Below are 15,979 nucleotides of genomic sequence, written 5' to 3'. Positions count from 1 at the left end.
TATTTATCTCACAAGGCAAGCACACAAATTTAGCAACAACAAAAAAAAGGCAAGCACACAAACCCACACATAAATGATTTTGGAAAGAAACCCAAATGAATATTGCTTATGATGCTAGATCATGGTGAGGCGTGGGTTTCCCATAGAAAGGAGGTGATAAAGGAAAAAGTTCATAGGCAAGGGGGAGCCAAGCCCACATAGAGGCTCTTGCCATAAGAGGTGCCATCTTGAGATTTAAATATTTTCTAAGTCATATGGAGAGCTCATCCTGGAGTTGGGGAGACTCAAACTAACTAAGTTAATATAATAGATAAAGACATCACTTAACTCAAATTTAGTTTAAACTTAATTAGGAGCTTGGACTCAACTATATTATATTAACCATTCACCTTTCTTATTATTATTTAACATGAGATTTCATTCACACGTATATATGCAACAAATGTGTATTTGTTCTTGTTGACAAAGTAGCATATTACCCTAAATATCTAAAACAATAGCTCCAAACAGTGTCAAAAGTTTATAAGCAATTAAGCACTATTATTAATATCTATCACTTCAAAAGCTTATTCACAAGTCATTTCTGCTTGTTGGAACAAAAATCTTCTAATGTTCGTGATCCTGGAAGCTTAGGATTAAATGAGATAAAGCCTCACGCAATGCTTCTGAACAAATGTTGTTACTCACAAGTCACAACAGTGGGAGCTTCAATTATTGTTCTTGCTGAAATATATATATTGAATCCTTCAGTTCTTTCTTGGAACTTTAACAATCCATGAGTTTGTCATAGTTAGGTGTTGGGTCAGATCAAGGGAGCACGAATCCTCTAAAGAAATCATTACTTGCAGAACGCAGATCCAATATTCTTACCCCAAGCTATGAACATTAACCCGGGGTGCATACCTAATGTGGAACAAGTCATGTCCTTTGAATTTCTTGAGAACCAAGATAATCAGAAATCAGGGCAAAATGGCGCATAATAATTCATTATTTTGTTTGTTGATACTTGTTCTCTTGCCTAATAGGCTAATATACGTTTATTTTATTTGGTCTTTTAGCAAATTCATAGGAAATTTGAGGTTATTTTGTAAATTTATTTTTAAAGACAATTGTCTTTTTTTTTGGTGAAAGAGCTGATATCATAAACTAAGAAGAAACAACAGACACAGAACACAGTCTATTAAAGCACAGACCATTGTTGTCTTGTTCAAAGAACACAAAGGCGTCCACAGGCGGACTTTCAAAAATTATAAAATCTAAGTCTTGATCAGCAACCAACCTTGCAAGTGCATCTGCACATTGATTCGACTGGCGGAAACAGTGTTTAAATTGCACCTGCTGAAACTTGGTGATGAGTATCCTGCAGTCATCCAAGATGGGAGAGATCACATCATTGACATAACCGGTCTTGCCAAAAATCTCCACAATGGATTTAGCATCCAGTTCTACAATAAGAAAGGGAATATTCAAGTTACTACACAGCAATAGTCTATCCATTAATCCCCATAATTCAGCCACAAAGCTGTTCGTGATCCCTATATATATATATGCCTTGAAAACCCAGAAATCCACTCCCCATGACTGTCATGCACAACTCCTCCACAGCCAGCCAAGCCCGTACTACTTGCCGCACACCCATCCGTATTTAACTTGATCCATCCCTCAGGAGGCTTCTCCCAACGACACGCAACTACCACCCTTGGTACAGGGCACCTTGGAGAGCTAGCACAGTACATGAACTTGGTGTACAGATTCTTAATTTCAGTCAAGAGCTTCAGATTCTGAGCTTTACCAGAGAACACCGTCTGATTTCTACCTTTCCATATCATCCAAATAGCAAAGGAAAATAGCATACTCCAATGATTTCTTCCATACATCACCTTGCTACCCTTACTCCCATTCATTGTTAACCACTCTTAAAGATTGCTGCTCCAAAAGGCTTGATTCGTGTATCTAACTCCTAGTTGCAACCAGACAGCCTTAACCTAGGCACAATCTCAAAGAGCATGCAAGGCTGATTCCTTATCTTCTTGGCAAATAGGGCATAAATCATCAGCCCTCATCCCCCTCCTCACAAGGCAGCCTTTAACACCAATACTATCATGCACACATCTCCAAATAAAGGTTTTAATTCTAGGTAAGTTATTAATTTTCCAGATCCACCCCGTAGACAAAGCAGGCAAATAATTAGTCTGGTACTACCAGCCCAAACTAATCTGTCATTCCCTCTGCTTGTGATAGACACCGAAGTAGCTAGGATCAAGTTCTTAATGTCCATAGGCAGAACAAAAGGAATACGACCCCAATCCAAACTCGAGTCAGTCAAAACATCCTTTACCTCAAGTAATCCAGCTTCACGGGTCAACGGACCTAGGATCTTATGACGAATGGGACCCCCTTTGATCCAATTCCCAAACCAAAAGCTTTGATTACTGTCTCTACCCACCAGCCACATACTTCCTTTATTAAACACCTCCCTACCTCTCTTCATAGTTATCCATACCTAAGAGCACGGAAGACGATCTGCATTTATGGCCCTTACTCTCCTACCAGAACAGTATTTCTGCTTTAAGACCCTTGCCCAAAGCATATCTTGCTCTGTGTGCAACCTCCAATTTAGTTTTACAAGGAGAGCAGTGTTCCTCCCTCTTGCTGTTTGAAGACCAAGGCCTTCTTCTTCCTTAGCTCTAGTAACTTTTTGCCACCCAACCCAATGCATCTTTCTTTGATTCTCCGTAGTACCCCACAAAAAATTTTGGTTCGCCCGATCTGTACCATCCAAAACTCTTCCCGGAAGAGTAGCACACTACATTACATAGGAAGGAATAGCCACTGAGGAAGCTTGGATAAGCATCGCACGCCCCGCCAATGAAAGCAAATTTGCTTTCCAACCTGCTAATTTTTGTTTTACTCTATCAAGAATAAAATTATACTCTCGAGAAGACATGTCCGGCTGTCTAATAGGAATACCCAAGTATTTTCCTAGGTAGGGAGTGGAAGCGAAGCCAAGGATGTCACAAAAAGCCTCCCTATCATCCATATCAACATTGGGAGAAAAGAAAACCCTCAACTTAGCTTCACTGATTGTTTTCCCTGACATCTTGCAAAACTCATCAAGCACATCCCTAACGGCACAGCAGTTAACATTATCTGCTTTGGCAAAGAGAACCAAGTCGTCTGCAAACATCAAATGGGAGACTGAAGGGCCTCTTTGAGAAGTTTTGATTGGTCTCCAAAGCTTAGCACTACATTTTTCCTCAATAAACTACCTAAGAAAATCCATGCAAAGAATGAAGAGATAGGAAGAAAGAGGATCCCCTTACCTTATCCCTCTTGAAGGGTATATCGGTTCCAACACTTCCCTATTGAAAACAATCGAAGTAGATACCGTCATCACACAACTCATGATAGTATTGATCAGGTCAATAGGCAAATTAACTCTAATAAGCATATCTCGAATGAAGCTCCACTCCAATTTATCATACGCTTTCTCAAGGTCAATCTTCAAAGCTATGTACCCAACTTCCCCCTTTTTTTTTTGCTGAGAGATTGGATGACTTCCTGCACTATTATAGCATTATCAATACCCTTCCTACCTAGAATAAAAGCAGACTGGCACAGGGAGATGAGCTTGCCCAGATATGACCTCAACCTGGCAACAATAATCTTCGATACAATTTTATACACCATGTTACATAGGCCGATGGGTCTATAATTACTGAGCATCTCTGGACCTTGAATCTTAGGAATAAGGGCAATATATGTAGTATTAAGGTAATCCAGAACTCTCCTATCAGCAAAAACTTTTTTAACTTCATTGATAACTAAGCTACCCACAGTAAGCCAGAACCTTTGAAAAAACCCCACATACAACCCATCTGGTCTAGGAGCCTTAAAAGCTTTTAAAGACCATAAAGCGGCCTTTATTTCCTCCTTCGACACCTTTCCACTAATACTACATTTTTCCTCCTCCGATAACCTAGCCTGCCAAGAAGAAATCCTAGGAGGAAGGGCAGGAACACTAGAGAAGGATGTGGTATAAATATCATTGTACCCATTCTTCACAAATTCTTGGACATCCTTCTCCTGATAAATCCACTCACCCACTGCATCTTTGATAGCCAAAATCTTGTTCCTCTTTCTTCTCACCAAGGTAGATACATAATAGAAAGCCGTATTCCTATCCCCTTGAATCATCCAATTAACTCTAGATTTTAACACCCAAATTTCCTCTTCCTGATTCAGTTCAATATGGAGGTCCTTAAGGAGGTCATTCTCCAAGTTAAGAAGAAAAACTGAAGGATGCACAGCCATAACTCTCTGGATGCCATTTAACCTAGCCATGATGTTCTTTTTCCTAGCAAATACGTTTCCAAACTGCTCCTTATTCCACCTAGTTGCCTCTTTATTGAATGACTCAATAGCCTGCGTCAAACCCGTGCTCTGCCTCCAAGCCTGATTAACAATGGTAGGGAAGGTGCAATTAGACAGCCAACAAGTTTGAAACTTAAATAATTTCCTCCTATTCTCATGAACTCTAGGCTACAATTCCATTAGAACTGGAGAGTGATCGGAATAGCACCTCGTAAGATGGACCACACAAGCCTCAGGGTACATCAGACACAATTGAGAGTTAACAAAAAATCTGTCAATCCTCTCCTGAATAAGAGCTTGAATCTCCCTTCTATTAGTCCATGTAAACCGCGGACCCGAAAAGCCTAAGTCAATCATGCTACAAGCATCCAAACACTCCTTAAACTGAAGAGCTCTATTTACACTTAACCCCCTTCCTCCAAATTTATCTCCCTCCATTAACGGCTCATTAAAATCGCCCGCCATAACCCACGGCATATCATGAACTTCAGCCATCATCTAAAGATTACCCCATAATACCTGTTTTTCAGCACACCTGGGGCTAGCATAAATCGTAGTTAATAACCAATTAAGGTTAGAGGATCGTACCTTAACAATCACATGAATTTCCTGCTCCATGTTTGCTAACTGGGATATCTTCACTCTATCTTCATTCCACAGCAACCATAACCCACCCACATAACCAATTGTATCGGTGTGAATAGCTCTATCAAGCGGCAACTCGTCCGTAATCTCCTTCGCCCTGTCTCCCCCCAACCCGAGTCTCCATCACTATTAAAATAGCTAGATCATGGTTGCGGACCAACTCTCTAACATGACTTTTAAAGGCGGGCTTTCGCACTCCTTTGCAATTCCAGGCAATAATATTCATAAGGGGAATAAGAACAGGGAGAAGACACTCATCAACAGGACATAGGAGCTTTACCACCGCCCTCAAGACCCAACCCAATAGCTTCACAACTTTCTTCAGAGTTGCACTCATACCTAGCACCTCCAATAGACATACCTACCACAGATTGTACATGCCCTTCCACGTGAGGACCACCAGAGCGAAAGTGCCCTTCATCGTACCTGCTACGGTTCACGGGAGCGTCATCATCCGTACTCTCTACCTCCGTTGACAAAACCAGCTCCAAACCCAGATTGGAAGCGCACGAGTTTCAACAGGCGCGATCCTCGGAATCTCCACCATCGTGCTTCAACATTTCAATGTTTGCGGGCTAACCTTTAGTGGCTGCTCCCTGATCTGATTTGCCATTGGGAAAGGCATGGTTTGGCGTAGTTGTGGAGAGCAGAGAATTGTCGGCGGCTTAGAGATTAGATGAACTACCCCTTCTGTCAATGACATTTGTGGTTGCCCTTGATCGAGCTAAAGCTTTCTTACCTTTAACTGAAGCTTGTGGGTTGGGCTTAATGGCCAATTTGGCCTTCTCCATCTTAATAACCTTCTTCCCATTCTCAGTCAGTTTTGGGCATAAACTCGAAAAAGTTAGGCCCTTTAACTCTTTAAAGCCTTCAACTCCCTAACATTACAAGCACCCTGGGCCCCATTCCTCACCTTAGGTGGTGAAATTTTCCTTTTGATCTCTCTTGAAGGCCCAACTGGTTCACCCCTTGAATACCCTTCTCTAGTCCACTGAACATTCCTAACGTATCGGCGTGGTTATGGTCCCATATTGGAACTTTTGTTTTTTGCTCCATTCACCTTGTGCTTCACCACGATCCACGAACCATATGTACTATCATGTACGTTGTCCTCAACGTTACCCTGTACGCTATCAGGCACGATCCCACTGGGTCCCTCAACATTAGCCCCACGAAAATTGCATGACCAGGTACTGTTCTTCTCCAATTCCATCCCCACAGTCTCCTTTGACGGCACATCTTAGAGGATTGAGTACGGACAATTTTCCAACTTATGGCCGACTCTTCCACAGTCAAAACACAGCTTCTGAATGCCTTCATAGCACACAAGTTGCTCAAGCTTTCCAATCTTAATAATTGTGACTAACAGCTTAGTTACATCAACTTGTATACACAGCCTAGCGAACCTGCCTCTAGCTTCCGATGTAGTGTGAGTATCCACCCTTAACACATTCCTAATGGCTTTCCCAATCAGATAGAGTGCTTCAGCATTGTAGTACTCTATCAGCAGCCTATTGAGTCTAATCCAAACTGCAATCGAGGACACATTCGCCAACTCCAGTTTGAAATCTAGTTCCCAAGGTCGTATGGACAAGACATGTTCGCCAATAAACCAAGGGCCCTTTTGCAACACAGCCTCAAAATCTTCTTTAAGAGATAGACGAGTGAGGAAGAACTCGTAGCCTAAATCCACACAATCAAGTCTGCCTGCTAGTTTCCATAAAGCCAAGAGTCTTGTTTGAAGAAAGTTGAATCCAATCGACCTTCCATACACCTTAACAATCAACACCATGCCCACGGGTGTCTGATTTTATGTTTGAGCTCTCTCAAGAACTTTACAGCAACCAGCCCTTCCCTAAGAGCCTCTACTTCGTCATCCGACTCTTCATCGTCCTCCATGAGGTCTCCAAAGTTAAAAGCTTGAGCGTATGCACCAGGAATCTCACCCACAACCTTGTCCATAAAAGATATGGCTCGACTCCACATACCTTGGGGCTGGTTTGGAGATGATGGTCTTGAATCGCTGCTATCGCTAAAGCCTGCATGATTCACATTCTTAACCTTCTTGTTGCTTCGAGCCTGATCCTCTTGTTCTTCATGCAAAAGGGAGTGAAAGGAAGAGCTAGCCATCTTTTTTTAAAGACAATTGTCACAAAACCCTGGGAGTTCCTATAATAAATATGTATTATTCTATACTAGTTTCATTGTACTAAAATCATATACTTCTCTAAGAAAAAACTCAATTTTTTGATTGATTCTACACTTCCTTGAGTTTTTAAGGCTTTTATTAAGCTAGAATGATACTTAACATTTCTTATATTTCCTTTATGTGCAAGGTGGTAATAGAATGCTTCCGCAATCTTCTAGTACAGTAAACAATGACGGCGAGTGTGTGGCGTTATTTGATTTATCAAAATATTTTAATTTTAGGCAACATGACAATATTTATTTTTAATATATCGACATGTACGTTAGAATTTGATTGGCTTTTGGATTTTTTTTTATAATTTCCATATAGTGACATTTGGCAAATTGACATTAATTAGTTTCTAAATAACAGTATTATGACCTTTTTTATTTTATTTTTTATACAAGATATAAATTATACTCTACCCTAATTTAAATGTATATGTGTGAAGTTCCTTCCTAGAGACTTGAACTCCAGTTCTTGCCCTCCACACTCCACAAGCACTTATATTATAACATGCTAAGTAGCAAGTAACACTTTGTAATTAATTGTTTTGAACATATTAAATAGACTTGATGGTATGATGTGATAGTTTATGATTAGTTGAAAATTCTCATTTTTTACACCATGAAATCTTCAAAAGGACAAAATTATTTTTTTTTTTTGTTTTATAGGATTTAGAATGGGAGAAACAGAACAAGAAAAAAATGGATTCCCATTTTTTTTTAAAGGATATCAAAGGCCAAAGGGTTACCCCTTTATTATCCATTTAAAATGGGTAACGAGTCTTTAGTTACTCATTAAACGTTTCCATTTATTTAATTTGGACAAGTTAGGGTAGGTTATTAGTTTTGGATCATCCATTGTCACCCAAAGCTTACCAATTGTCTTGGCATGTATTCAAGCGCCCACACACACTCACACACACACACACACATATATATATGGGTTGTGTTAATGGGTATAGTTTTTTGTCTTTTTCTACAGCTTTATGTCATTTTTTTTAGCGTGAGACCAACTTTGTAGAGAGAAAAAATATTAAAATAACCAAAATGACTAGTTTTATGTCCTTTTTTTTATTTATTTAATTTTTTTTTATTTAAATGGTACCCACTTTAGTACAACCTTAACAAGCACTTATGCGGTACTTGTTGACATTTGCCTCTCTCTCTCTCTCTCTCTCTCTCTCTCTATATATATATATATATATAAAGAGTACTACAATTGAATTTAGCTAGAAATATAGAAGTATTCCTTCTCAATATGTTTCTCCGTCCACCATAAGATCCCAAAAAGGAAATAAAAAATAAGATCCCAAAAAGGAAAAAAAAAAAAGCATCCAGATTATGAGCACTGTCAGTTTTGAGTCACTATCTTCAAAGAAGCTGATCATGATGACATTTTTCAATAGAGGAAGCAATCACAGTTAGTTGCATAGTAAATCTTTAGAAAGTACTTTGGTTCACGAATGTAGATACAAATTGATAGCTTCCGTGATCATTTTTCAAGTAACTGGTTAGAAAACGTTTAAGGCTAAAAATCTACAACCTTTCTAATAAGGAAATGATACATTCTGTTTGTTAGCCAACAATAAGAAAGAATGCTAAAAACATGGCTAACAATAGACAACCTACTCATAACCACATATCTATCACAAATAATGCATGCTCTCAAATTCTTAACATATGAAATTCTACCAGGCTAAAGTATTATCCTCCATTCACACCTCAACTCTTGTGAAATCCTATTAAGTGAGATAGATCACCATAGTACTTGATCTCTCTTTCTTCAACATCCAAACATGGAGAAGAAATTTCCACTCAAAGATGAAACATTATTGCAGCATCCAGTCCTCCTTATTCTTGTTCTAGCCTTGGGTTTTGTGATAATGGACCCATTTCATATGGGTCCAGTAGGAGGCCATGAATTTAAGCCTGTGAAGCACAACATTGCACCATACAAGCAAGTCATGAAGAATTGGCCTAGAGACAATCAAAGCCGGTTAGGACTTGGAAATTTGGTGTTTGAAGATGAAGTTTTTGGCCCTGAATCATTGGAGTTCGATCATTTGGGGCGCGGTCCTTACACAGGGTTAGCTGATGGACGCGTTGTTAGATGGATGGGTGAAAATGTTGGGTGGGAGACATTTGCACTTGTAACAACAAATTGGTGAGTCTCCCTAGAAACTTGAAAGTAGCGTTCATACTACTATATAGAATACTTGTGTAAAATCTGTTTTTAGTCCCTTTATGTTCTATGTAGCCTTTTTTTGGTTAACTATGTGTTGCCTTGATTTGCAAGCTCTTACTTACCCAACAAAATATTGTTAGACATATTTAATGCTAACATGTCAATTATTTCGATGATAGCATTAACACATTCTAATTGTATTTGGCCCTTAAAAGGTCAGAGAAGCTTTGTGATAAAGGCATTGACTCAACCACATCTAAGCATTGGAAGCATGAGAAAAAGTGTGGCCGTCCCCTTGGTCTAAGGTTCGACAAAAATAGTGGAGATTTGTACATAGCTGATGCTTATTATGGCCTTCTGGTTGTTGGACCTGAAGGAGGACTTGCAAGACCTCTGGCAACCCACGTAGAAGGGAAGCCTATTCTCTTCGCTAATGACCTTGACATTCATACTAATGGATCCATCTTCTTCACAGACACTAGCAAAAGATATAACAGAGTGTAAGTGTACAAGTGCATATATTAAAACCATTTGAATTAATAAAACATCCTTCAATATGCCAAACGTTGAAGCATATTAAATTTCCTTGTTGCAGGGACCATTTCTTTATATTGTTGGAAGGAGAAGCCACTGGTAGGCTTCTCAGATATGATCCATCTACTAAAACAACTCATGTTGTCTTGGAGGGCTTGGCTTTTCCAAATGGAGTTCAATTATCTAGGGATCAAACCTTCCTTCTCTATACTGAAACCACCAACTGCAGGTACTCAACACCCACCCCCCCCCCCCCTCTCTCTTTTTCTCCCTCCTTAAACAATGTCAACTAATTTCTATATGGTTCAAATGATTCATAATGAATGAGATGTATAAGATGCCTATTTTAGAATTATAGATAAATAATTAATTTCATAATTTTATATAGTTTATGCATTTGAGACAAATGGTAATTTTTTTATGGTATCAAAGCAGGAGATCTAGATTTAAAACATGTCTACACTCTACCTCCCATTTAAATTGACTATTTCCTAACTGTTTAACTTTTGGGCCAATTAGTAATTTCTCATCCACAATCAAGCAAATTATTATGAGCTACCAATTTCACCACTATATAAAAATACAAGAGTATTCACATCAAAATTTCTCTGTTGAAGTCCTGCAAATCTGTTACTAAGCTGGACATTTAGAAGTCAGCCACCTATTTTTCTTGAGTATAGCACAAAAACTATGTAATGACATTAATTCCATTATACATTCTGCATTTGCACTGTGACAGGCTAATGAGATACTGGTTGGAAGGTCCAAAATCTGGAATCACAGAACTTGTTGCAGACCTGCCAGGTTTCCCAGACAATGTAAGAATAAATGAGAAAGGCCAGTTCTGGGTAGCAATAGATTGTTGCAGGACAGCTGCACAAGAGTTTCTCACAAACAATCCATGGATACGAAGTCTCTACTTCCGGTTACCAATCCGAATGAGTTTATTAGCCCGAGTCATGGGGATGAGGATGTATACGGTAATCTCACTTTTCAATGAGAAAGGGGAGATTTTGGAAGTTCTTGAGGATCGAAAGGGCGTGGTGATGAAGCTAGTGAGTGAAGTTAAAGAGGCAAATGGGAAGCTATGGATTGGTACTGTGGCTCATAACCACATTGCCACCCTCCCTTACCCCTTAGCTAGTTAAGGCCTTAAACTTGATTTTGCTGAAACAGATTATTGGGGTTTGTATTTATTTAAGTGTGGTGTATTAGGCGGGTGACTTGATTTACGATTGTGTAACTGTATTGGTAGTTAAATGACTTGGCCTCTTATCTTTGTAGCTTCAAATGCCTTGTGATTAATAAGTGGTACCCTAACGTTTTGTATCTGATTGTATGGTCAAACTGTTTGAAATTGCTATGTTATGAAGCAGTATTGCCAATGGCCAATGTGCAAGAGCTGTTGAAAATCGTATGGGGTGTGGACAGTGATTAAATCTTTTTTCCGTGTGCAGATACATAAGGAACTGCTAATTCAATAATTCGTGTGGTGCACTGTGAACTTCAACAAAAGAAAACCTAGAGCAATTAGGAAAACACACAAAACTCTAATTTGACTATAAATAGCATTAAAAGTACATAATAATAAGGAAATACATACCCTAAACCTAAAATAACATAAATTACATAAAATAACAAAATTAATAAATAAAAAATATAAATTTTAGATTATGTCCTACATAAAAAATTATTTATAAAAAGTTGTAAAATGTTTTACCTTTAAAAATTTGGTAAAATATTTTACAAAAACATTCAATGGCTTCCTTCATCCGATTTGGTGGCTAGGTCACCGGTCTAGTGGCCAAAGCTGCCGCTTTGATGATTGGTGTGAGGGTCTGATGGTCAAAGTCTCTGCTCTGGCTACTAGTTCCAGTGGTCTGGTGGCCAGAATTGTTGTTCTAACGACCGATGTCGAAGATCCAGCCATTGGAGATATCATCTTTTTTTTTTTTAATGGAGGTTTGATAACCAAAATTGTTGTTCTAGTGGCTGGAGACAAAGCCATCAATGTTGACAGTCTGGTAACTGAAGACATCGTTATGGCGGTGGTTCACAGCAATCCAGTTGCTAGAGCCACTGTTTTAGCCACCGATTTTGGCTCCAGTGGGTAAGCCATTAATTTTGATGATTTACTTGAAAAATTTTACTTGTCATACCAAACATCTAAAAATGTTTTACTTAAAATATTTTACATGTAAATTACCTATAAATTTTAGGTTAGAAAAAAAATGGTGTTTATATGGCCAAAAACATCAACAGCAACACTGGGAAAAGAAAACTACTACCAAATGCTGTTTCCATCTCTTTTGCAGAGGTGCAAAACCACTACTTCTCAGCACAGGGCATGACCATTATAGAGAGGACGAAGGAAAAATTTGTTGAATAGTACAATTTTAGAAAAAATTTAGGAGAATAGCACCAAACAAAGTTATTTAGTTACATAGAACTTGAATTTGTCAAACTCGAATTTTAACTCAAACTTGAGTTTGACAAACCTGTGTTCTAAGCTGTATGCAACCATAGTGATTGGAACTCAAGTTTGATTTAGCCCAAATTCGAGTTTGACAAACTTAAGTTTTAAAAAATGTGCTATATAATAAATAACTTCATTTGGGTATTATTCTCCTAAAGTTTTTCTAAAAATGTGTTATTTGGTAAATTTTACCAAGGACCAGAGATGAAGTCCAAACTTCAAGAAAATTGAGGCTTGTTTGATAGCCAAAAACCAAGCCATGATACACGCAATCATATCTCCAAAAATCTATACCTCAATTATTTTTGTCTTTCCTAGCTCCAGTTCTGCTACCGTCTCTAAAAATTTCAAATCAAATTTCACAACACTTTCTCACATAGAGTTACTATCAAGTACCAACCCATTTGGCCCACAACAAAAAGATAAAAAGGGAGTGTGCGGTGCCTATAGACTTGTTTTCTTCTTTGAAAACAAAAAAGAAAAAAACACTGCCAAAGAAAAGTTCAGATTCTCTAACACACAAAAATCTATTTATATCTACAAGCCGAAGTGTAGTATTTAATATTGTTGCCCTCCCATTGAGCCATATCAACAATCATGTCATTACTATTCTTTTTCCTTAACTTTTCCTATAGTTTTAAAATCCTGTTAATCTATATCTATATATATCTAACTTTACCATTGTTTTTCCTTAATTTTTCCTATAATGTTAAAATCCTGCTAAAAATAAAATACTTACGTTAATGCTATACACCATAATGAGTTAGTTCCTCGCAAAATAATATTTACAAAATTAGGTTTAAGTTACAAAATAATATGTAGCACAGTATATGTCTTTGTGTCTGTCTCTCTATTTGATGACGGCTATGAAATATGTCTTTTATATCTTTGAAAACCTTAGGCATGATGCCCTAGAAATCTTTTGTCATCATAGGCCGAAAAGATTTGAACATTTGAAATTTGCATGTCTCGATAGATCAAGAGGTACCGAGGCATGTATCACGATTTATTAAATCTTGATAGATCGAGAGGTATCGAACTAGGTATTGAGATTTTTTGTTTTGCCCTTTCTGCACCGTAGCTTGAGTAATTTTCATGTCTTTAACAATACTACTTATTCTTTTGTTCTTGAAACCACTAAGAAACTTCCCAACTATAAGTAGAGTACACTTTATCATAAGATATGTCAATTATATAAAAATATGACTCTTACAATTGTGTCCAGGATGACAATGTATGCTTCTTTCTCCCATACCCACTTTTTTTTTCTTTTTTCTTTTTTCTTTTTTTTCCCACTCTTTTGAAGTGTAATGGGTTTGTTTAGCTCTAACATTTCTGTTAAGTTATTGAAGAAATTGACCCCCTTGTCAATTATGCTTTTATAATTATTGTTGTACAGTACTCTCGGCTAAAAACAAATTTGCTTTTTTTTTAGGTGATTCGTTGCTTTTAATACTTTTCAGTTACATTATGCGGAACCAGCTGACAGGAGATATATATTTCTCAAAAAAAAAAAAAAAAAAAAAAAAAAAAAGGGCTGACAGGAGATATATCAAAACTACCATATTGGACTGAAGAATTGCAATAGCTGTATCTATCAGGTTAGCTATAGTTTTCTGGGTTTCTTCCTGTTTCATTTTGGGTCTGCAAAACAAATAGGAGGGACTTGGTTTGGCTATCAGGTTAGACTTGGTTTGGCTATGGATTTGAGCAAGGTGTTGCGTCAAGCGACGTGACCTGAAGAGAGAGGATTTCTTGGTTTTTTTAATGGTAGTGTTTGTAATACCCACTCTATTACACTTCTTTTTTTTTTTTACTTGAAATCATGAGTTGAAGACATATAATTTCTTTAACTCAGTATTTCATTTTTTTTTTTAAAATGTGTAAACAGAGTACGTATAACAAACACTACCCTTGAAAAAACCAAGAAATCCACTCTCTCTCTCTCTTCAGGTCACATCACTTGTTGCAACACCTTGCTCAAATCCATAGCCAAACCAAGTCCCTCGTATGCTTTCCAGCACTTTTGAAGATGTAGCACTACTAGCTTCGACCACCGCTGTGTTAACCAGTTTTCTTATTACAAATTTGTCCATAGTATTGGCAAGAGAACAAAAGATAAACTATAATTTCATTTAGCATGTTTTTTTTTAATACAATGAACATATTAATTATTTTTGCTAAGATTAAACTTTAGCAATCATCTATTGTTTCTTAATAAAATAAACATATTAATCATTGTTGTTAAGTAAACTTTAATTATTATTGCTTAGAATAATTTTATCTATTAGTTTATATCTTTACTCTTTACAATTATTTATTTAACAATTCAACTCAACTTTGACAATTATTAATCTTTGTAATTGCAATACATTTTTTTTTTTTGGGTTAACATTTGCTTTTGTTTTCAATTAGTCTCTCTCTCTCTTTTTGTAATTTGCTTTTGTTTTCACTTAGTCTCTCTCATGTTCCACACTGTTTGTCTTTTTCTTCTTCTTTTTTAGAATCACCCAATATCTAGTTGTCTAATTGTCTTTTAGTAATAACATTTGCTTCCACCAAGTGACTAACTCACACTCCAATCCTCACTCAACAAATAACAAATTAAAAGTATATTTAGATTCAACCACTGCCCTTACAAGTTCAGTCAAATTTATAAGTTAAAGTAAAGAATGTTGGAATTATACTTAAAAAGTAACAATTCAAGAGAAACACGTATAATACACCTATCAATTAACAATTATATCATGTGCATATGTAATAAAATTCAACAATAAGATGTGAGAGATATACATACTAGATTATGTTATTCAAGGACCTCACAAGCAATCAGGATGCTCTCCCCAGCTGGTCAGGATTAACAAAAGCTGTTTTTCTCTTTTCACACCCCCCTGCAAGTGTGGCCTTGACAATATTTATAATATTCAGAAAGGACATGACCAGCCATAGAATCCTTCCTATCGTAATAACACTTCATGTAACATATATGTTACATTTGTTAATAAACAACTTTATTAATTAGGTTCATTAATGAAGAAGTTCATTAATGTGTTATTACTTTTGTAACTCCATGTTAATACGTGGATTCATCTATCGTTCATATCCAGAACTACTATAATGACAACACCATTAATAGGAGTTCAAGTTACTGGTAATGATACAATAGATTTATTAAAGCCAACACTCAACGTACATGAATCTCATTATGGAAGGACTTCCGAGATTATTATGCACTAACCATCGAAAGACTAGCCCTTATTGTCTTCCACAGTCTGAGCAATTTTAACTTGCACCTCCTTTCCACCATGGTCCAACAATGTACCTATCAGAATAGGCTACATCATGATAGATATGGTCAAGTCAAGGACTACAATGAATGCATTCATAATCTTAGTCTACTAAATCAAGTAGACCTATTTCAATATATCAATATCTTACATCATAAAAGTATTGCATAATTTCACAAGAGACTGAAATTTTATTTGTTAATAACTAAGGCATCATATATATTATGTTAGGCCACATTATTCTAACAAAGAAGACATAAGTAGTTTTTTTTTTTTTTTTTTTTT

The 15,979-nt window shown here is 37.0% G+C and overlaps 2 protein-coding genes across 2 annotated transcripts; one reads left to right on the top strand and one right to left on the bottom strand.

Moving 5' to 3' along the window:
• Positions 1-1,146: 1,146 nt before the first annotated feature.
• LOC111999085 (uncharacterized) lies at positions 1,147-6,232 on the bottom strand. Its single transcript, XM_024031202.1, has 8 exons — positions 6,080-6,232; positions 5,759-5,897; positions 4,963-5,021; positions 4,597-4,872; positions 3,720-4,455; positions 2,893-3,177; positions 1,625-1,816; positions 1,147-1,445 (listed from the first exon to the last, which is right to left on the bottom strand). The coding sequence occupies exons 1-8, from the start codon at positions 6,230-6,232 to the stop codon at positions 1,147-1,149; spliced, it is 2,139 nt and encodes a 712-aa protein (XP_023886970.1).
• A 2,537-nt stretch (positions 6,233-8,769) lies between these two features.
• Positions 8,770-11,169, top strand: LOC112034772 (protein STRICTOSIDINE SYNTHASE-LIKE 13). The gene is made up of 4 exons (XM_024067589.2): positions 8,770-9,376; positions 9,613-9,897; positions 9,993-10,160; positions 10,671-11,169. The coding sequence occupies exons 1-4, from the start codon at positions 9,009-9,011 to the stop codon at positions 11,077-11,079; spliced, it is 1,230 nt and encodes a 409-aa protein (XP_023923357.1). The 5' UTR covers positions 8,770-9,008; the 3' UTR covers positions 11,080-11,169.
• Positions 11,170-15,979: the final 4,810 nt, after the last annotated feature.

The sequence above is a fragment of the Quercus suber genome, unplaced genomic scaffold (assembly GCF_002906115.3).
Source record: "Quercus suber isolate HL8 unplaced genomic scaffold, Cork oak 2.0 scaffold_975, whole genome shotgun sequence".
In the NCBI taxonomy this organism is placed as follows: domain Eukaryota; kingdom Viridiplantae; phylum Streptophyta; class Magnoliopsida; order Fagales; family Fagaceae; genus Quercus; species Quercus suber.
This window is presented reverse-complemented; position numbering and strand designations above follow the sequence as displayed.